Here is a 22,957-nt window from a genome sequence, read left to right as displayed (position 1 = left end):
GAGGGAGTCACATCCTCCATAGTCCAGTCAAAATACAGTTTGACCCGGAACAAATTCCAAGAAAGCGTTTTATGATTTTTTTTATTACTATTATATGTGGGGAACAGCATATTAAAAGTTTTCCAAAAATTGATCACCACAAAGGTCCTAACTATGACATAATAAATACGATGACAGCCATCGCACTAAAAATAACGAATATTCTCTATTTCAAAGCTGTAGCTTTAGGTTACACAAGAGTTTGCATTTTGTATAATATATTTTCATATAACAATTTTTATACAAAGTTTTATACTAACTACATGGACAGGGGAGGTCATGACGTCATCAATGACGTCATGACATATACGGTATGTACATTTCTAGAAATTATAGAATTAATACACAGTGCATTTTAAGACCTACTTCATCACTGAATAAGCGTGTCAGGTCAATAGTCACTATTTTCATCATCAGACACTGCTTCCTCACTCATTGTCACAATGCCCTTCTTGACATGGTCCGCATACCCGTGAACAGGTAAGTCCGTGTCTTTTGCAAGTGCACCGAAGTGTACTACAACCACGAGAACAAATGCAGTGAATTATTTTTAGAAGTGTTTCTGGCACGGGTGAAGTATTCGGGGGGTCTATAGTGGGGTCTATTGTTTTGTCCTTAGCAACATCAATAGCCTCACTGGATGCCAGGGTCTTGGCTTTCATTGACCGCTTGTACTTAACTGAAAACAGTGATTGACCCTCCATTGTTGCCACTATTTCTCTGCCAATGGTGAACAGGTTATGGACATTCTCATCCTTATTTGCACTGACACCGGTGATAATGTTGCGAAGAGACACTTCATCAGAGAAAGGTGAAAAGGTCTTGAGTTTATCTGCAATTTTCTCCAGGTCTTCACGATCTCTTCTCGTCCTTGACGTTGTTGCCTCCTTGTGTTGTTCACTGGTGACAAAGCTCTGGCGAGTGAAACCCTGCATTGCATCACTGTAGGAAGAGGACACTGGCACAGACAGAGTCCACAAGGCCCTCTGATGTTCGAACATTCCACTTTCTCTGGTGAGTCCTCCTGCAGTTTTTAGGGAGCGCATCAGAGCTTGCTCGATGACTAGGTCGCAACCCAGGCCTGCCCAGTACTGATCAGTGCGCCTTACAACATGCAAGCCATTCATAAATCTATGGAAGACTGATGGCATATCATCTTCCAGAGTGGTCATAGACTGGAGGTAAAGGTAGGCGGCCTTCACATAGTTCCCATGCCCAGCAGCTGCAAGAATGGGCAAATGTTCGGCTACATCATGAAGGTGCATCAGCCAGGATCCTGTACTATCGGCCTCGATAAGCTCCCTTTCAATTCCAACCATCTGTTGGTAATTCAGCCATAGTTTACTGGTGCGAAAGTGAGCAGATAATCCATTTCTTTTGGTGGACAAGAGGTGGAAAATTTCACACAGGTAGAAGTGATGACCGAATTCAAGTCACTCTCCCCTGTCAGTGTCCGAGCATACAACTGCTCAAGTTCTTGCAACAGGCCTGCAAAACCGGGATGGTCGCAAAGTACTTTGTCTGCAACTGACACTGATCAAGGAGGAGATGGCCACGAACTGCACGCTGAACTGCCTTTCCAGTCATGATGTGTTGCACAGCATTGTCACCGTAAATTGTTCCCAAGATCTCTTTGATTCCACTCCCATCCATCAACGTTCCTATGGCACCCATAAGATTCATCAATGTGTGGAAGCTCCCGAGCATCAGGACAACATCTTGAAAGGGCTGTCTTCAAGCACCTCGTGTTTGATTTCTGACGCTTTCCAGTAGAGTGGCTGATTGAATGTAACAACTGCAGCGGATCGGTGTTTATCAGCAAGGTTGCACAGATACTCAAGAGTAGAGAAGATGCATGACTTGTCTCCGGAATACATGTCATTGATGGGCAGGAAGATTACCGAAGACGACCCCGGATGATCACAGTCTTTATGTAGCATGTGCATCATTCCATTCCAGCTCGGTGCAGGCTGTTTGAAGCGTAAAGACATCTCCCACAATACAACAACACGATAGTCAATGGCGTCGAGAAATGGCAAGGGCTTGAATTTTATGTTTCGGCGAGTGTGTTTTGCGAAACGGTATTCCCTTACATCAACTCTGCTTTGTTCATCTCCAAGTCCGCAGTCTTCCGTCTGAGAACAGTGCGACTGACCTTCCTTCCTGGAGTCACAGTAGCTACCATCCCCATGCGGTGGAAAGTCCCCTTCCCATCTAACTTGATGATGTTATGATCGACGTTGTCCACAGCGAACAGCAGTGAAGTATCCAGTCTGTCTATGGTACCACCGAGTACATCCTGGCCAACAGAAGCGGCAGCGTTTTCCTCGAATCGCTGAACTTCCGAATATGATGAACAATATCCCATGGCTGAGAGACTGTGTACAAGAAATCGAGACCTGAAATGATGATGATGGAGCTGGACTGCTAACCAAAGCTGCAATGGAGCTACTACAGCCCTGGGACTTACAGCCTGAACAACTGATTGTCCAATGCTTGCGACTTTCCTGTGAATGTCCTTTCCAATGAAGAGGGTTTCAAGCAAGCAAAGCAAACTCAGGGGGAGATAATCTAAGGCAGACTGACATTCAAGCGAAGAAGTCTTCGGATATTCATCGGTTGAAGATGAGATCTTAGACTTGATATCGCTCTTGATTAGTTGGCCGCAGTCTCTGATGTCTCTCTTCTGGGCTTCTTCATCCGTTTCCTGACTACGGAAATAGTCCCTCAGGATTGTTCTGGTCTTTTCACGGAACGTTACAATGTTAGGCAACCCTTCACACTCTGCTATGAATTGCGAATCGCCATACCTCTCATCCAGCCTATAACTCAGCCATTTATTACTATATGCAGCACTGTCTCCTTCGACAAGATACTCCATAATTTTCTGTGCAAGATCTGTGACAGTCAGTTGCTCTTCATCGTTGTCCTCGAGAAATGCACACATTCTCAAGAACGCTTGCTCTTGGTCCATGTTCATCAGCCTCCCTACCTTCCGCGGTTTCTTTGTAGTAGATCCACAACCATGACGCATAGGAATTCTGTAATTTGTCTGAAAGTTAATGTCACATGAACGATGATACAGACAGTCTGCAGCATGTAAGTCCTTCCCAAAGTACGCGATTCTCCCTTGAATGGTGATTGCCCAGTCATCATTATGCTGTTTGCAATGTGACATGATGGACCTTACAAATCCATCCGTTTTAACAAGGCTATAGTCATCGAAATCACTGCTAGATCTTGTCTTCACCACTTCATGTCCACAGAACAAACACTGCGTCGTGCTATCATAGGATCCAGTAGACACCCGTGTACCTCTCTTGGCAGGTGAACGATGAACGGAAGTAGCTTTCTTATGCAAGTCTATTTGCTTCTTGTTTATGTAGTTCATGCGACATCTCTTGTGCACCAGTGCTCCAGCAGCTACCACAGTGCTAACGCCCCTCTCAATACTGGCTTTATTGATCCCTTCAGCTCCTTTCGCACCAATCACCACTCTTTCTCCGTCAACTTCTACTTCATGGCTGCATAAGGGGCAAGTTTCTTGACTTTCCATCATTCTCAGCTCTATAAAAGATAAATAAATTGTTAAATAATAAATATAATAATAGTAGTAATTGTAAAAGAAATATGATAGACACTGAAAGGTGAGTCGCATTTAACATTTTCTATTCGCCACGACAGCACCCACTGAGAGAGGGGATCCGCCCCTGGGAACAGGAAACCTACAGAGAGATAAAAGGGGCGGCCCCCCCTCGCTCCTCAGTTGGTTTCCTGTTCCTAGACGGGAACCCACAGAGAAGACTCTATGGAGTAGCTATGAAGAGGAAAACCCGCCTGTACGACTCTGCTGAGCGGCAGGGGCTCCAGAGCGGGTAGACAGAGACGGGGGAATGATCCTGTGGACCCCTCATCTGCTGATGCTATCAACAGTCTCCCTGCTGGGACACCGTTGTATGAGGCCACCGATAATGCGGAGCGGCACCTACCTCGTCCGGCCCGGACCTGGGTCAGGTAAATGGTGTATACTCCTGGGGTATGTGGAGCCGCTGTGGTGCTGGCGTCTCCCCGGTGTTTTTTTCCCCTCCTGGTCCCTCCGGAGTAGAGGTATTGAATTGCTAACATAGCTGCAGGTGCGGCGCTTACCATGGCGTCTTCCAGCGTGTAGCAGAGACGCCGGCGCATGCGCAGTAGCATCGGTGTCCCGGAAGTGCTTGGTTGAACTTCCGGGATCGCGAGGTCAGCCTGGGCTCAACTATAGGCGCCATTGCGGTTGCCGGTAATCACTGCAAAGCATCTGCGGCTGGAGAAGGAGACTGCGGGCCACACACCTGGGCTAATCGCTAATCTCCTCTATTGATCAGGTACAAAAAAAAAAAAAAGGGGAGTGTTTTCTCAGCTGTGAGGCACAGGCAGTGCTATATAAGGCAGTTTAGAGCTCTCCTGGTTGCGCAACATGTCGTCCCAGGAGGATATCGAGCGCCCACTGGAGGATTGAATCCTGCCTAGTGGTGATGCCAAAAAGAAAGGCAGTGGACACTCAAAGATGAGTGACTCCACTGAGAAATCGGCGAAAAAGTCAGGCCGCTCTGCACCGAAAGCTGATCGTACAACCCGGCAGACGGTATTTAACCTTACTCCTGGGTGAATGCGTAGCTGGCTTTATGGGGGCTAATGGTAGTTTCTCCTACTTCTATCTTATAGGGTAAGCGGACGGAGAAATCTAGGCACAAGCAGTGTGCGATGTGTAATGAGCCCCTGCCGGACTCCTATATTAAGAAATTATGTCAGAGTTGCATAGATTACACCTTGCAGCAGGAGAGTTCGGTCAGGATGAAGGAGATTCGTCTCATGATAATGGAAGAACTTCAGTCCTTGGGAGGTAGTCCGGCGGTGAATGTTGAGAAAAGAACCAGGAAAGCGCCTTCACCTGCAGCAGACACGTCAGCAGAAAGTGGGGAGGTCAGCTCAGACGTTTCTCAGAAATCGGGCTCCTCGGATGACGAGGATTACGTCTGCTTCCCTACAGACAGTGTAAACAATCTGATTAAATCAGTGAGAGGTACTATGGGGGTGTCAGAGTCCAAAGAACCTCAGACACCTCAGGACGTTATGTTTGCTGGTCTTTCACAGAAAAAAGGCCATGTTTTTCCGGTAAATCAGGCCATCAAGGACCTGGTTAAACGGGAATGGAGCAAAGGGCAAAAGGGGTTTGTGCCAGTCTCGTGTAAAAGGCGGTACCCCTTTGATGATGAGGACTTGACCACTTGGTCCAAAGTTCCTAAAGTGGACGCGGCTGTGGCATCCACCTCCCGCCGTTCCTCCCTACCAGTGGAAGATGCAGGTTCCTTATCAGATCCTATGGACAGGAAGTCTGACACACTACTTAAGAAGTCATGGGAGGCCTGTGTAACTGCCTTCAAACCTGCAATTGCAGCCACATCTACTAGCAGGTCTATGCTAGTTTGGCTCGACCAGCTGGACCAGAACATCAAAACTGGGGTATCCAGGGAGAAATTGCGCTCTGCTATTCCTTTGATTAAGGGAGCTGCGGCGTTTATATCTGATGCCTCTATAGACTCGCTCCGTCTGGCGGCCAGAACGGCTAGTCTTACTAATACGGCTCGTCGGGCCTTATGGTTAAAGAACTGGAAAGGAGATGCCCAGTCTAGATCCAAGTTGTGTGCCATACCCTGTCAGGGTGAGTACCTCTTCGGGTCGGTGTTAGATGAAATACTCACTAAGGCGGGTGAAAGGAAAAAGGGGTTCCCTAATCCCTTTATTCCTTCTTACAGAAGGGCGTTCAGGAAGCCACCATTCGGCAAGAAGGGAGGCTTTAAAGACCGGTGGAATAATAATAAAGAATTTAAACAAAAAGGGAATTTGTTCAATAAACGTCCCTTTAAGCCAGCGGATAAATTCCGTTAACCCTGTTTTGCCGGTGGGAGCTAGACTTCTAGAGTTTGTGGAGCAATGGAAGGAGATAACTGTCAATCCATGGGCCATCAATTTAGTATCTTCAGGCCTCGTTTTAGACTTCATTCAAACACCTCCGGATTCCTTCCTTCTCACATCCTTAAAATCCAGGCCTCAGCAGGAGGCCCTTGAAATGGAAATTAAATCCCTCATAACCAAACAGGTATTAATAAAGGTGCCGCCATCCCAGATAGGGAAGGGCTTCTACTCCCCCCTGTTTCTAATTTCTAAGCCCGACGGCTCTTTCAGAACCATAATCAATTTGAGAAAGTTAAATTCCTTTATAAAGCCCAGAACATTTAAAATGGAATCTATTCGTTCAGCTATTAAAAATTTGCTTCCAAATTGTTACATGGTAGTATTGGATCTTAAGGATGCTTACTACCATCTCCCCATACACCAATTACACCAGCAATTTCTTCGGGTAGCAGTGGTTATAGATGGGCAGGTCTGTCATCTACAATACCGGGCTATGCCATTTGGTTTATCCATGGCTCCGAGGGTTTTTACCAAATTATTGTCGGAAATAATGTCCTTTCTACGAGTAAGGGACACACTAGTAATTCCGTATTTAGATGACCTGTTGATTGTAGGTAAAGATTCCCTTCAGTGTGAGAAGAGGTTGGAGGAAGTAGTATTTTCTTTGCAAAAACTTGGCTGGATTATAAACTGGGAAAAATCCAGGCCCCAGCCAGTGACATGTCAGAAATTTCTGGGACTCTTATTGGACTCAGTTGACCAGATATGTAGACTTCCTGATGAGAAAAAGACCACCATAATACATAAAGTGAGTTTAGCCATCAGTAAGCGTAGTATGTCATTAAGAAATGCCATGTCTTTATTAGGGTCCCTGACTTCTTGTTTTCCTGCAGTCCAATGGGCGCAATTCCACACTAGACAGCTACAAAAATTTATATTACAAGAGGACATTAGGAAGGAAGGAAAGTTGGATAACACAGTCGTTCTAACGTCAGTTGTAATACACTCCCTTGCATGGTGGTTAGATTGGGGCAATCTATCTAGGGGAGTTTTGTGGGTTATCACTTCACCCGCTAATGTTACCACGGATGCTAGTCCGGATGGCTGGGGGGCACACTTTAAGGATCAGGTAGTCCAGGGTCTCTGGTCTTGTGCAGAGCTTGAGAATTCCTCTAATGTAAAAGAGTTGAAAGCTATATTTTATTCCCTGCTCCACTTTCTCCCTCAGCTGAGAGGCTCTCACACAAGGGTCTTCTCCGACAACACTACCGCAGTGGCCTATCTGAACCATCAAGGAGGTACACGGTCAGAAAATCTTATGAGAATTGCTTCAGACATCATGGAGCTAGCCGAAGGTCACCTACTATCCTTGTCGGCAGTACATATCAGAGGCATAGACAACGTTCGTGCAGACTTCCTCAGCCGCCACACTCTGCATCAGGGGGAATGGATGCTCAACAGGGAAGTTTTCAAGTTAATAACAGCCAAATGGGGGGTACCCCAGATAGACTTGTTCTCCACACGAGCGAACCGTCAGGTGAAGATGTTCGCCTCTCTATGCAGAGAGGACAATCCGGACATATTCGATGCCCTCCAGATAACATGGGCATTCGACCTAGCCTACGCATTCCCCCCATGGAATCTACTGCCTGTAGTCATAAGAAAGATAAGGGAAGAAGGGGCAAGAGTTCTGCTGATAGCCCCATTCTGGCCCAAGAGGCCATGGTTTTCGTGGCTCAGAGCGATGTCAATTTCAGACCCCTGGATTCTGCCTCAGACCAAAGACCTTCTATCTCAGGGGCCATTCCTACATCCTCAAGTAAGAGGAATGAACTTGACTGTCTGGAATTTGAGAGGCAGTTACTAGAGCTTAGAGGATTTTCTAGAGGGTTAATAAATACCCTCATGAGGAGTAGAAAGCCTTCCACTACCAGAATTTATGTTAGAATTTGGAAGAAATTTCTTGAATTCCATACTGCACAACTCTCTTCGGAGGTTCCTATATTCTCAATATTAGAATTTCTACAGAAGGGTCTGGACTTGGGACTCTCGGTTAGCACGTTAAAAGTTCAAATTTCGGCTCTAGGAGCTCTGTTTAATTCTGATGTTGCAGGCAATAGATGGATATCTAGGTTTATTTCCGCTTGCGAGAGATCAAAACCTATTAAGGTACCACAGATTCCTCAGTGGGATCTGACGTTAGTCCTGGATGCATTGACACAAAGCCCTTTTGAGCCTCTTCAAACTACCTCTTTGAAGCATGTCTCATTAAAGACGATATTACTAGTGGCATTAGTATCTGCCAGAAGGGTGAGTGATCTCCATGCCTTATCAGTAGATCCTCCATTCCTATCAGTGACTTCTGACAGAATAGTTTTAAAAACAGATCCATGTTATCTCCCTAAGGTAGCCACTAATTTTCATAGGTCTCAGGAGATCTTGTTACCTACCTTTTATGAGAACCACTCGACTCCAGAAGAAGCTAGGCTTCATACCCTAGACGTTAAAAGAGCTATTCTAACTTATATAGAAAGAACTAGGGACTGGAGGGAGAGTAGGGCTCTCTTTGTGTCTTTCCAGGGGAAGAACAAGGGATCCAGAGTCACAAAGAGCACACTGTCGCGCTGGATCCGGGATGCTATAATCTTGGCGTACAGATCTAAGGGAAGAGATCCTCCTCTGCATATCGGAGCACACTCCACTAGGGCCTTATCAACTTCCTGGGCAGAAAGAGCGAACGTGCCAATACACCTTATATGTAAGGCTGCAACTTGGTCTTCGCCTAATACCTTCTATAAGCACTATAGACTAGACCTATCTGCTGCTTCTGATCTAACCTTTGGGGTGTCGGTTCTCGGCTCAGTTAACCCACCCAATCTATAATCTCTGTAAATCTCTCAGTGGGTGCTGTCGTGGCGAATAGAAAATACCGGATTACTCACCGGTAATGCTCTTTTATAGAGCCCACGACAGCACCCATTCGATTCCCTCCCTTTTCTTTATTTACTTGCACGTGGTGTCTTGTAGGGAGATGTATATATTAGAGTAATATGATATGAAGTTGTAAATATGTATATATAACTAAACTAAAAAACCTGGCGGCGGTTCCTCCTTATTCTCTGTAAAACAACTGAGGAGCGAGGGGGGGCCGCCCCTTTTATCTCTCTGTAGGTTTCCTGTTCCCAGGGGCGGATCCCCTCTCTCAGTGGGTGCTGTCGTGGGCTCTATAAAAGAGCATTACCGGTGAGTAATCCGGTATTTTACAGCTTTGGCGGCCATATTTTTTGACGCCACATTGACCCTTTTTGGTAACCCTATCTTGGTAAACTTTTAGTATGTTTTTCCCTACATGTAATACTACAAAAAAAGAACTATAAAACGTTTTCTTGGAATTTGTTCAGGGTTAAGTATTTTTTTTTTCGTATTTTGACTGGACTACCAAACTAGCTATACAAGAAAACCTGACTAGCACCTCCCAAGTGTGAATAGGTGCAAGCTGTAGTGACTACAAAATATGTATAAAGAAAGTACAGCAGCACTCTGTGCATGCCAAGATATATAGTGTCAATGGCAATAACCACTTAAAGGGCACACATTGGCCAATTTATGCGCTAAGAACCTTCGCTTTTTTTGTAAGTACACCTTGCTGAGGGACAAAGCGGTTGGAAGTGTCTTGGCATTCACAGAGTGCTGATGTGCCTTTTTTTATACATATTTTGCAGTCACTACAGCTTGCACATATTCCAACTTGTGAGGTGCTGGTCAGGTTTTTCTGTATGTGTGTGTGTGTGTGTGTATATATATATGTGTGTGTGTGTATATATATATATATATATATATATATATATATATATATATATAATTATACACACACTCGAGTATAAGCCGAGACTTTCAGCCCATTTTTTTGGGCTGAAAGTCCCCCTCTCGGCTTATACTCGAGTCATACCCAGGGTCGGCAGGGGAGGGGGAGCGGGGGCTGACTAATTATTCTTACCTGCTCCCGGCACGGTCCCTGCTTCCTGGCGCCGGCAGCTTCTTCTTGTACTGAGCGGTCACATGGTACCGCTCATTACAGTAATGAATATGCTGCTCCACCTCCCATAGGGGTGGAGCAGCATATTCATTACTGTAATGAGCGGTGACCGCTCAATACAGGAAGAAGCTGCAGCGCCGGGGAACCAGGGACTGCACAGCGCCAGGAGCAGGTGAGTATAACGGGGAGGGGAGCGCTGCGCGATATTCACCTGCTCCTCGTTCCGGTGCCGCTCCGTCTTCAGCATCTTCTGCAGTGACGCTCAGGTCAGAGGGCGCGGTGACGTGGTTAATGCGCGCCCTCTGCCTGAACATCAGTGCAGAAGACGCTGAAGATGAAGCGGCGCCGGAACGAGGAGCAGGTGAATATTGAAAGTGCCGGGGGCCTGAGCGACGGAGAGGTGAGTATGTGAATTTTTTTTTTTTTTTTTTTTTTTTTTTATTGCAGCAACAGCAAATGGGGCAAGTGTCTGTATGGAGCATCTATGGGGCCATAACGTTTGTGCAGCACTGTATGGGGCCATAGTTAACGTTTGTGGAGCACTATATGGGACAAGTGTCTGTATGGGGCCATAATTAACGTTTGTGGAGCACTATATGGGACAAGTGTCTGTATGGGGCCATAATTAACGTTTGTGGAGCACTATATGGGACAAGTGTCTGTATGGGGCCATAACGTTTGTGCAGAACTGTATGGGGCAAGTGTCTGTATGGAGCATCTTGTGGGGCCATAACGTTTGTGCAGCATTATATGGGGCAAGTGTCTGTATGAGGCTATAACGTTTGTGCAGTACTATATGGGGCAAGTGTCTGTATGGGGCCATAATGTTTGTGGAGCACTATATGGGACAAGTGTCTGTATGGGGCCATAACGTTTGTGCAGTACTATATGGGGCAAGTGTCTGTATGGGGCCATAATGTTTGTGCAGCACTATATGGGGCAAGTGTCTGTATGGGGCCATAACGTTTGTGCAGCACTATATGGGGCAAGTGTCTGTATGGGGCCATAACATTTGTGCAGCACTATATGGGGCAAGTGTCTGTATGGGGCCATAACGTTTGTGCAGCACTATATGGGGCAAGTGTCTGTATGAGGCCATAACGTTTGTGCAGTACTATATGGGGCAAGTGTCTGTATGGAGCATCTTATGGAGCCATAATCAACATTTGTGCAGCATTATATGGGGCAAATGTGTCTATGGAGCATCTTATGGGGCCATTATTAACCTTTATGCAGGATTATATGGGGCATATTTTAACCCCTTCACCCCCAAGGGTGGTTTGCACGTTAATGACCGGGCCAATTTTTACAATTTTGACCACTGTCCCTTTATGAGGCTATAACTCTGGAACGCTTTAACGGATCTTGGCGATTCTGACATTGTTTTCTCGTGACATATTGTACTTCATGATAGTGGTAAAATTTCTTCGATATAACTTGCGTTTATTTGTGAAAAAAACGAATATTTGGCGAAAATTTTGAAAATTTCGCAATTTTCCAACTTTGAATTTTTATGCCCTTAAATCACAGACATATGTCACACAAAATACTTAATAAGTAACATTTCCCACATGTCTACTTTACATCAGCACAATTTTGGAACCAAAATTTTTTTTTGTGACGGAGTTATAAGGGTTAAAAGTTGACCAGCAGTTTCTCATTTTTACAACGCCATTTTTTTTTAGGGACCACATCTCATTTGAAGTCATTTTGAGGGGTCTATATGATAGAAAATACCCAAGTGTGACACCATTCTAAAAACTGCACCCCTCAAGGTACTGAAAACCACTTTCAAGAAGTTTATTAACCCTTTAGGTGTTTCACAGGAATTTTTGGAATGTTTAAATAAAAATGAACATTTAACTTTTTTTCACACAAAATTTATTTCAGCTCCAATTTGTTTTATTTTACCAAGGGTAACAGGAGAAAATAGACCCCAAAATTTGTAGTACAATTTGTCCTGAGTACGCTGATACCCCATATGTGGGGGTAAACCATTGTTTGGGTGCAGGGCAGAGCTCGGAAGGAAAGGAGCGCCATTTGACTTTTCAATGCAAAATTGACTGGAATTGAGATGGGACGCCATGTTGCATTTGGAGAGCCCCTGATGTGCCTAAACATTGAAACCCCCCACAAGTGACACCATTTTGGAAAGTAGACCCCTTAAGGAACTTATCTAGATGTGTGTTGAGCACTTTGACCCAACAAGTGCTTCACAGATGTTTATAATGCAGAGCCGTAAAAGTAAAAAATCATATTTTTTCACAAAAATGATCTTTTCGCCCCCATTTTTTTATTTCCCCAAGGGTAAGAGAAGAAATTAGACCACAAAAGTTGTTGTGCAATTTGTCCTGAGTACGACGATACCCCATATGTGGGGGTAAACCACTGTTTGGGCGCATAGCAGAGCTCGGAAGGGAAGGAGCGCTATTTTACTTTTCAATGCAAAATTGACTGGAATTAAGATGGGATGCCATGTTGCGTTTGGAGAGCCCCTGATGTGCCTAAACATTAAAAACCCCCACAAGTGACACCATTTTGGAAAGTAGACCCCCTAAGGAACTTATCTAGATGTGTTTTGAGAGCTTTGAACCCCCAAGTGTTTCACTACAGTTTATAACGCAGAGCCGTGAAAATAAAAATTCTTTTTTTTTTCACAAAAATGATTTTTTAGCCCTCAGTTTTGTATTTTCACAAGGGTATCAGGATAAATTGGACCCCAAACGTTGTTGTCCAATTTGTCCTGAGTACGCTGATACCCCATATGTGGGGGGGAACCACTGTTTGGGCGCATGACAGAGCTCGGAAGGGAAGGAGCGCCATTTGGAATGCAGACTTAAATGGATTGGTCTGCAGGCGTCACGTTGCATTTGCAGAGCCCCTGATGTACCCAAACAGTACAAACCCCCCACAAGTGACCCCATATCGAAAACTAGACCCCCCAAGGAACTTATCTAGATGTGTTGTGAGAACTTTGAACCCCCAAGTGTTTCACTACAGTTTACAACGCAGAGCCGTGAAAATAAAAAATCTTTTTTTTCCCACAAAACTTATTTTTTGGCCCCCAGTTTTGTATTTTCCCAAGGGTAGCAGGAGAAATTGGACCCCAAAAGATGATGTCCAATTTGTCCTGAGTACGCTGATACCCCATATGTTGGGGTAAACCCCTGTTTGGGCACACGGGAGAGCTCTGAAGGGAAGGAGCACTGTTTTCCTTTTTCAACGCAGAATTGGCTGGAATTCAGATCGGATGCCATGTCCCATTTGGAGAGCCCCTGATGTGCCTAAACAGTGGAAACCCCCCAATTATAACTGAAACCCTAATCCAAACATACCCCTTTCCCTAATCCCAACAATAACCCTAACCACTCCTCTAACCCAGACACACCCAACCCTATTCCCAACCGTAAATGTAATCCAAACCCTAACCCTATCTTTAGCCCCAACCCTAACTGTAGCCCCAACCCTAGCCCCAACCCTAACCCTAGCCCTAACCCTAGCAATAACCCTAGCCCTATCACTAGCCGTAACACTAGCCCTAACCCTAGCCCTAGCCCTAACCCTAGCCCTAACCCTAGCCCTAACCCTAGCCCTAACCCTAGTCCTAACCCTTGCCCTAACTCTAGTCCTAACTCTAGCCCTAACCCTAACCCTAATGGGAAAATGGAAATAAATACATTTTTGAATTTTTTTATTTTTCCCAAACTAAGGGGGTGATGAAGGGGGGTTTGATTTACTTTTATAGCGGGTTTTTTAGCGGATTTTTATGATTGGCAGCCGTCACACACTGAAAGACGCTTTTCATTGCAAAAAATATTTTTTGCGTTACCACATTTTGAGAGCTGTAATTTTTCCATATTTGAGTCCACAGAGTCATGTGAGATCTTGTTTTTTGCGGGACGAGTTGACGTTTTTATTGGTAACATTTTTGGACACGTGGCATTTTTTGATCGCTTTTTATTCCGATTTTTTGTGAGGCAGAGTGATCAAAAACCAGCTATTCATGAATTTCTTTTGGGGGAGGCGTTTATACCGTTCCACGTTTGGTAAAATTGATAAAGCAGTTTTATTCGTCAAGTCAGTACGATTACAGCGATATCTCATTTATATAATTTTTTTTATGTTTTGGCGCTTTTATACGATAAAAACTATTTTATAGAAAAAATAATTATTTTGGTATCGCTTTATTCTCAGGACTATAACTTTTTTATTTTTTTGCTGATGATGCTGTATTGCGGCTCGTTTTTTGCGGGACAAGATGACGTTTTCAGCGGTACCATGGTTATTTATATGCGTCTTTTTGATCGCGTGTTATTCCACTTTTTGTTTGGCGGTATGATAATAAAGCGTTGTTTTTTGCCTCGTTTTTTTTTTTTTTCTTACGGTGTTTACTGAAGGGGTTAACTAGTGGAGCAGTATTATAGGTTGGGTCGTTACGGACGCGGCGATACTAAATATGTGTACTTTTATTGTTTTTTTTTATTTTATTTAGCTAAAGAAATTTATTTATGGGAATAATATATATTTTTTTTCTTTATTTAGGATATTTTTTTTATTTTTTTTTTTTACACACATGTGGGGAATTTTTTTTAAACTTTTTTACTTTGTCCCAGGGGGGGACATTACAGATCATTGATCTGACAGTGTGCACAGCACTCTGTCAGATCGACGATCTGCTGTGTAGGGCTGCAGGCTTACCAAGTGTCTGCTCTGAGCAGGCACTCGGTAAGCCACCTCCCTCCCTGCAGGACCCGGATGCCGCGGCCATCTTGGATCCGGGACCTGCGGCGAGGAGGGAGGTAGGAGACCCTCGGAGCAACGCGATCACATCGCGTTGCTCCGGGGGTCTCAGGGAAGCCCGCAGGGAGCCCCCTCCCTGCGCGATGCTTCCCTATACCGCCGGTACACCGCGATCATGTTTGATCGCGGTGTGCCGGGGGTTAATGTGCCGGGGGCGGTCCGTGACCGCTCCTGGCACATAGTGCCGGATGTCAGCTGCGATATGCGTATGACGTACTATCCCGTCGGTGGTCATACGGGCCCACCCCACCTCGACGGGATAGTACGTCTGATGTCAGGAAGGGGTTAATATGGAGCATCTTATGGGGCCATCATAAACTTTATGGAGCAATATATGGGGCATATTTTGTATGGGGCTCCTGATTCAATATGGATATTCAAAAACACTTAACCTACTGATGTCTCAATTAATTTTACTTTTATTGGTATCTATTTTTATTTTTGACATTTACCGGTAGCTGCTGCATTTTCCACCCTAGGCTTATACTCGAGTCAATAAGTTTTCCCAGTTTTTTGTGGCAAAATTAGGGGGGGGTCGGCTTATACTCGGGTCGGCTTATACTCAAGTATATACGGTATATATAATGTGTATGTTTTGAAGAATATTTCCTTTGAAAATGATGTGTAAATGACTTAGGCAGGGTTCATATTGCGTTAGGGCAGTCTGTTCAACGCATGCATTAAACGGACTGTGTTAACGCAAGTGCTGTTAACCCCTTCCTGACATCCGACGTACTATCCCGTCGAGGTGGGGTGGGCCCCCATGACCGCCGACGGGATAGTACGTCATAGCCGATCGGCCGCGCTCACGGGGGGAGCGCGGCCGATCGCGGCCGGGTGTCGGCTGCATATCGCAGCTGACATCCGGCACTATGTGCCAGGAGCGGTCACGGACCGCTCCCGGCACATTAACCCCCGGCACACCGCGATCAAACATGATCGCGATGTGCCGGCGGTGCAGGGAAGCATCGCGCAGGGAGGGGGCTCCCTGCGGGCTTCCCTGAGCCCCCCGCAGCAACGCGATGTGATCGCGTTGCTGCGAGGGTCTTACCTCCCTCCCTGCCTGCTCCAGACCCGGATCCAAGATGGCCGCGGATCCGGGTCCTGCAGGGAGGGAGGTGGCTTCACAGACGCCTGCTCAGAGCAGGCACTGTGAAGCAGCCTGCACCTCTCGCAGATCGGTGATCTGTCAGAGTGCTATGCAAACTGACAGATCACCGATCTGTATTGTCCCCCCCTGGGGCAAAGTAAAAAAGTAAAAAAAAAAATTTCCAAATGTGTAAAAAAAAATAAAAAAAAATATTCCAAAATAATGGAAAAAAAAAAAAAATATTATTCCCATAAATACATTTCTTTATCTAAATAAAAAAAAAAAACAATAAAAGTACACATATTTAGTATCGCCGCGTCCGTAACGACCCCACCTATAAAACTGCCCCACTAGTTAACCCCTTCAGTAAACACCGTAAGAAAAAAAAAAAAAAAACGAGGCAAAAAACAACGCTTTATTACCATACCGCCGAACAAAAAGTGGAATAACACGCGATCAAAAAGACATATATAAATAACCATGGTACCGCTGAAAGCGTCATCTTGTCCTGCAAAAAACAAGCCGCCACACAGCATCATCAGCAAAAAAATAAAAAAGTTATAGTCCTGAGAATAAAGCGATACCAAAATAATTATGTTTTCTATAAAATAGTTTTTATCGTATAAAAGCGCCAAAACATAAAAAAATGATATAAATGAGATATCGCTGTAATCGTACTGACCCGACGAATAAAACTGCTTTATCAATTTTACCAAACGCGGAACGGTATAAACGCCTCTCCCAAAAGAAATTCAGGAATTGCTGGTTTTTGGTCATTCTGCCTCACAAAAAACGGAATAAAAAGCGATCAAAAAGGGTCACGTGTCCGAAAATGTTACCAATAAAAACGTCAACTCGTCCCGCAAAAAACAAGACCTCACATGACTCTGTGGAGCAAAATGTGGAAAAATTATAGCTCTCAAAATGTGGAGACGCAAAAACTTTTTTGCTATAAAAAGCGTCGCTGGTTTCACACTTGCGTTTTTGTCTGCAGCGTTTTTTGCACAAAAAAACGCATGCGTTTTTTCCCTATATTTAACATTGAAAACGCATGCGTTTTTTTTGTACACGTTTGGTCGCGTTTTCAAACGCATGCGGTTTTTTTCTGCATGCGTTAATTTTCAGAAATACAACCTGCAGTATTTTCTTGCGTTTTTAAGCACATGCGTTTGTTTGCGTTAAAAACGCATGCATTTTTATCGAAAAAAAAACAGAAAACACACTGAAAAGCCACCCACCACCATCATTGTGATAAAGGGATCCAAACCCTAACCCTAACTCTACCCCTAACCTCACCCCTAACCGTTTAATGAACATTTTCTGACAGTCATCGTGCCACGTATTTCAGTGCCACGTATTTCAGTGCCACGTATTTCAGTGCCACGTGTTTCAGTGCCACGTATTTCAGTGCCACGTATTTCAGTGCCACGTATTTCAGTGCCACGTATTTCAGTGCCACGTATTTAAGTGCCACGTATCACATATTTCAGTGCCACGTATTTCAGTGCCACGTATTTCAGTGCCACGTATTTCAGTGCCACGTATTTCAGTGCCACGTATCACGTATTTCAGTGCCACATGTTTCAGTGCCACGTGTTTCAGTGCCACGTATTTAAGTGCCACGTATCACATATTTCAGTGCCACGTATTTAAGTGCCACGTATTTCAGTGCCACGTATTTCAGTGCCACGTATTTCAGTGCCACATATTTCAGTGCCACGAATTTAAGTGCCACGTATTTCAGTGCCACGTATTTCAGTGCCACGTATTTCAGTGCCACGTATTTCAGTCACGTTTAGGGTTAGGGGTAGGGTTAGGGTTAGGGCTAGGGTTGGAGGTAAAGTTAGGGTTGGGGCTAAAGTTAGGGTTGGGGCTAAAGTTAAGGTTGGGGCTAAAGTTAGGGTTAGGGTTTGGATTACATTTACGTTTGGATTAGGGTTGGGATTAGAATTATGGGTGTGTCAGGGCTAGGGGTGTGGTTAGGGTTACCGTTGGGATTAGGGTTAGGGGTGTGTTTGGGTTAGGGTTTCAGGTAGAATTGGGGAGTTTCCACTGTCCAGGCACATCAGGGGCTCTCCAAGCGCGACATGGCGTCCAATCTCAATTCCAGCCAATTCTGCGTTGAAAAAGTAAAACAGTGCTCCTTCCCTTCCGAGCTCTCCCGTGCGCCCAAAAAGGGGTTTACCCCAACATATGTGTTATCAGCGTACTCGGGACAAATTGAACAACAACTTCTGGGGTCGAAGCTCTCTTGTTATCCTTAGGAAAATAAAAATTTGGGGGGCTAAAAATCATTTTTGTGGGAAAAAAAAGATGTTTTATTTTCACGGCTCTGCGTTATAAACTGTAGTGAAACACTTGGGGGTTCAAAGTTCTCACAACACATCTAGATAAGTTCCTTGGGAGGTCTAGTTTCCAATATGGGGTCACTTGTGGGGGGTTTGTACTGTTTGGGTACATCAGGGGCTCTGCAAATGCAACGTGACGCCTGCAGACCAATCCATTTAAGGCTGCATTCCAAATGGTGCTCCTTCCCTTCCGAGCTCTGTCATGCACCCAAACAGTGGTTCCCCCCCACATATGGGGTATCAGCGTACTCAGGACAAATTGGACAACAACTTTTGGGGTCCAATTTATCCTGTTACCCTTGTGAAAATACAAAACTGGGGGCTAAAAAATCATTTTTGTGAAAAAAAAAAAGAATTTTTATTTTCACGGATTTGCGCTATAAACTTTAGTGAAACACTTGGGGGTTCAAAGTTCTCAAAACACATCTAGATAAGTTCCTTGGGAGGTCTAGTTTCCAATATGGGGTCACTTGTGGGGGGTTTGTACTGTTTGGGTACATCAGGGGCTCTGCAAATGCAACGTGACGGCTGCTGACCAATCCATTTAAGTCTGCATTCCAAATGGCGCTCCTTCCCTTCCGAGCTCTGTCATGCGCCCAAACAGTGGTTCCCCCCCACATATGGGGTATCAGCGTACTCAGGACAAATTGGAAAACAAATTTTGGGGTCCAATTTATTCTGTTACCCTTGTAAAAATACAAAGCTGGGGGCTAAAAAATCATTTTTGAGAAAAAAAAAAAAAATTATTTTCACGGCTCTGCGTTATAATCTGTAGTGAAACACTTGGGGGTTCAAAGCTCTCAAAACACATCTAGATAAGTTCCTTAGGGGGTCTACTTTCCAAAATGGTGTCACTTGTAGGGAGTTTCAATGTTTAGGCACATCAGGGGCTCTCCAAACGCAACATGGCGTCCCATCTCAATTCCAGTCAATTTTGCATTGAAAAGTCAAATGGCGCTCCTTCCCTTCCAAGCTCTGCCATGCGCCAAAACAATGGTTTACACCCACATATGGGGTATCAGCGTACTCAGGACAAATTGCACAACATTTTTTGGGGTCCAATTTCTTCTCTTACCCTTGGGAAAATAAAAAATTGGGGGCGAAAAGATCATTTGTGTGAAAAAATATGATTTTTTATTTTTACGGCTCTGCATTATAAACTTCTGTGAAGCACTTGGTGGGTCAAAGTGCTCACCACACATCTAGATAAGTTCCTTAGGGGGTCTACTTTCCAAAATGGTGTCACTTGTAGGGAGTTTCAATGTTTAGGCACATCAGGGGCTCTCCAAACGCAACATGGCGTCCCATCTCAATTCCAGTCAATTTTGCATTGAAAAGTCAAATGGTGCTCCTTCCCTTCCAAGCTCTGCCATGCGCCCAAACAATGGTTTACACCCACATATGGGGTATCAGCGTACTCAGGACAAATTGCACAACATTTTTTGCGGTCCAATTTCTTCTCTTACCCTTGGGAAAATAAAAAATTGGGGGCGAAAAGATCATTTTTGTGAAAAAATATGATTTTTTATTTTTACGGCTCTGCATTATAAACTTCTGTGAAGCACTTGGTGGGTCAAAGTGCTCACCACACATCTAGATAAGTTCCTTAGGGGGTCTACTTTCCAAAATGGTGTCACTTGTAGGGAGTTTCAATGTTTAGGCACATCAGGGGCTCTCCAAACGCAACATGGCGTCCCATCTCAATTCCAGTCAATTTTGCATTGAAAAGTCAAATGGCGCTCCTTCCCTTCCAAGCTCTGCCATGCGCCCAAACAATGGTTTACCCCCACATATGGGGTATCAGCGTACTCAGGACAAATTATACAACAACTTTGGGGGTCCATTTTCTCCTGTTACCCTTGGTAAAATAAAACAAATTGGAGCTGAAATAAATTTTGTGTGAAAAAAAGTTAAATGTTCATTTTTATTTAAACATTCCAAAAATTCCTGTGAAACACCTGAAGGGTTAATAAACTTCTTGAATGTGGTTTTGAGCACCTTGAGGGGTGCAGTTTTTAGAATGGTGTCACACTTGAGTATTTTCTATCATATAGACCCCTCAAAATGACTTCAAATGAGATGTGGTCCCTAAAAAAAAATGGTGTTGTAAAAATGAGAAATTGCTGGTCAACTTTTAACCCTTATAACTCCGTCACAAAAAAAAATTTTGGTTCCAAAATTGTACTGATGTAAAGTAGACATGTGGGAAATGTTACTTATTAAGTATTTTGCGTGACATATGTCTGTGATTTAAGGGCATAAAAATTCAAAGTTGGAAAATTGCAAAATTTTCATAATTTTCGCCAAATTTCCATTTTTTTCACAAATAAACGCAAGTTATATCGAATAAATTTTACCACTAACATGAAGTACAATATGTCACGAGAAAACAATGTCAGAATCGCCAAGATCCGTCAAAGCGTTCCAGAGTTATAGCCTCATAAAGGGACAGTGGTCAGAATTGTAAAAATTGGCCCGGTCATTAACGTGCAAACCACCCTTGGGGGTGAAGGGGTTAAAGATCGCATTATGCGATAGCACTAGCACAGATGCTCCATCTGCGCTAGCGGTTCCGGACCCCGAAACGCTGCAGACCGCGTCCGAGGGTCCGTCACAGAGTGACGGCACATCGCTAACACATGCCAATTATGACAGGCGTTAGCGATGCGCTACATAATTGCAGTCAATGGGTGCACCTATCGCATCCATTTCATAGCGTTAGTGCCGCTATGTAACGGATGCCGTCAGCGCATTGCCATTAACGCAATATGAACCCTGCCTTAGAGAATTGCTCTATGTAAAAGCTCATGTTAAAATCACATTGCAATCGGGATAGCATTCGGATATAAATCGGATGCTAGGTGTGAAAAATCGGATAGTACTCGTATGACACTTGCATTACACTTGTTCGTCTCTCGGCATGGAGTCTCAGACCGATTTTTTTTTTTTTTTTTTCCATACGTTTAGTTTGACACCAGTCATAAGCTATACATTTATATACGGTATTCATTCAATAATATAATCATTTCCTCAAGCATGTCAGGCATGGCTTAGTGTAGCTTGTGTAGTTAGTTGCTAATAAATGCACATCTTGTGGGAATGGCACAACTGGTTGTACTAAGACTTAATGCACGTTATGTGTTTTTTCTTCTTTTGTTTTCTTACAGGTTTTGCTTGAAGCTCAGAAAGAATTGGTTGACTATAAAGGACTTGGCATAAGTGTTCTTGGTAAGTACACTGATTCTTAAAGAATTTCTGTTTTTTAACGTTCTTTTCTATAGTTGTCTAGTAAGTAAAATAACTCTGGAAATTATTTGCTTTTCTCTAGTATTTTTTTAAAGTGCTTGTTCCAGTCTGATATCTAGGTAGTCTCAATAGTCTGCTAGCTGTAGACATCGAAAAAGCTTCAGTTATCTCTTGGCTGTGTGACGGTAAACAGTGTTCGGCCATGTTCACAGTTTCTGGTTTTAGTTTACAAATACTAATGTAAAATACTGAACGTGTGAACTTGGTCTTATTTTGTAGGACCCCTACCAATTAGCCATTTGTAGCTCCCATTGAAGATGTGTGCACACAACCTACAGCGTCGGGACAGCACAACTTTGTTCTTGGGTACTGTAGTTTAGCTTCCATTTACTTCAATAGGAGCTGAGCTGCAGAACTTGATGGCGTCAACTACATAGGAGCTGTCCTAGCTGTAGACTGTACATCCAGCCCCTGCGGGAGTTTCTAGCAGCTAATCGTTTGGGGTCCTTACTGACTCTAGCAGAATGGTGATGCCTTATTTTCAATTTCTCCATCCGTTTGCTGGAGAAATCGGAAGAATGAAACATGACGTGTTATTTTATGAACAATGCATGTTTGTAATTAAACAATTGTCAAGACTAGAAGATTTACGGATCCTCTTATATAGTGGCTCTGTACATTATTCCTTCATAATGTGTAGGTCAGAATATCTCTATACTAAATAGCAGTCAATCTTGACATACGTACACTATGCATCCATAGCTACTGTAGCTGTGGTGTTTCTGTATCATGGATCTGTAATGGACCTAAGGTTGGCCATACACCTTAGATAGCGGTCAGTCATCTTAACCGACTCTCCCAAACACAGGAGCACTCATTGATCGCTCTTGAGCTCTCTAAGAAAGCCACCGACTGACATGCTGGCCGGTGGCTTATCACAGGGAAAACCATGCGATCAGTGGTCCGAAATCGGAAACGCACGAGCGACATCTCTCCTGACCATCAGTCGGCTGGCACCCGTGGGTTCGGCTCACATTGTCCTAATGTGTTTAGGGGCATAGACTACTGAGCAGCAAAGTTGGGTGCTGAAATTTGCAAAATTACTCCCAACTAAACACCAAAAGCAAAAACGATTTTTTTTTTCTGTGAGTGTTGCATTACTAATTTTTTTATAAAGGCCATTCCAACTGGTATCTCTGGGCCTGCTTCCATTTAGCAACTGAATTTTGTCACACTTTGACAAAGATTACAAATAATACAACGGGTTTGACAAAAACATAGCATGCTCTAAGGCTGCCGTCACACTATCAGTATTTCGTCAGTATTTTACATCAGTATTTGTAAGCCAAAACCAGGAGAGGAACAATTGGGGCCCCTTTCCACTTGCGAGGAAAACAGACGAGTGCAATCCGATAAAAAATCGGATTGCACTCGGACCAATGT

General features: G+C 44.1%; 1 protein-coding gene across 1 annotated transcript in view; it reads left to right on the top strand.

Moving 5' to 3' along the window:
- Window positions 1-22,957, top strand: part of PSAT1 (phosphoserine aminotransferase 1) — a 64,148-nt gene that overhangs the window by 3,815 nt on the left and 37,376 nt on the right. The window contains exon 2 of the mRNA XM_077249009.1: window positions 21,436-21,496. Within this exon, the coding sequence (XP_077105124.1) occupies window positions 21,436-21,496 (61 nt within the window). The remainder of the gene's footprint in view (window positions 1-21,435; window positions 21,497-22,957) is intronic.

The sequence above is a fragment of the Ranitomeya variabilis genome, chromosome 1 (genome assembly GCF_051348905.1).
Source record: "Ranitomeya variabilis isolate aRanVar5 chromosome 1, aRanVar5.hap1, whole genome shotgun sequence".
Taxonomy (NCBI): domain Eukaryota; kingdom Metazoa; phylum Chordata; class Amphibia; order Anura; family Dendrobatidae; genus Ranitomeya; species Ranitomeya variabilis.
The sequence above is the reverse complement of the archived record's forward strand: the minus strand, read 5'-3'. Positions and strand labels throughout refer to the sequence as shown.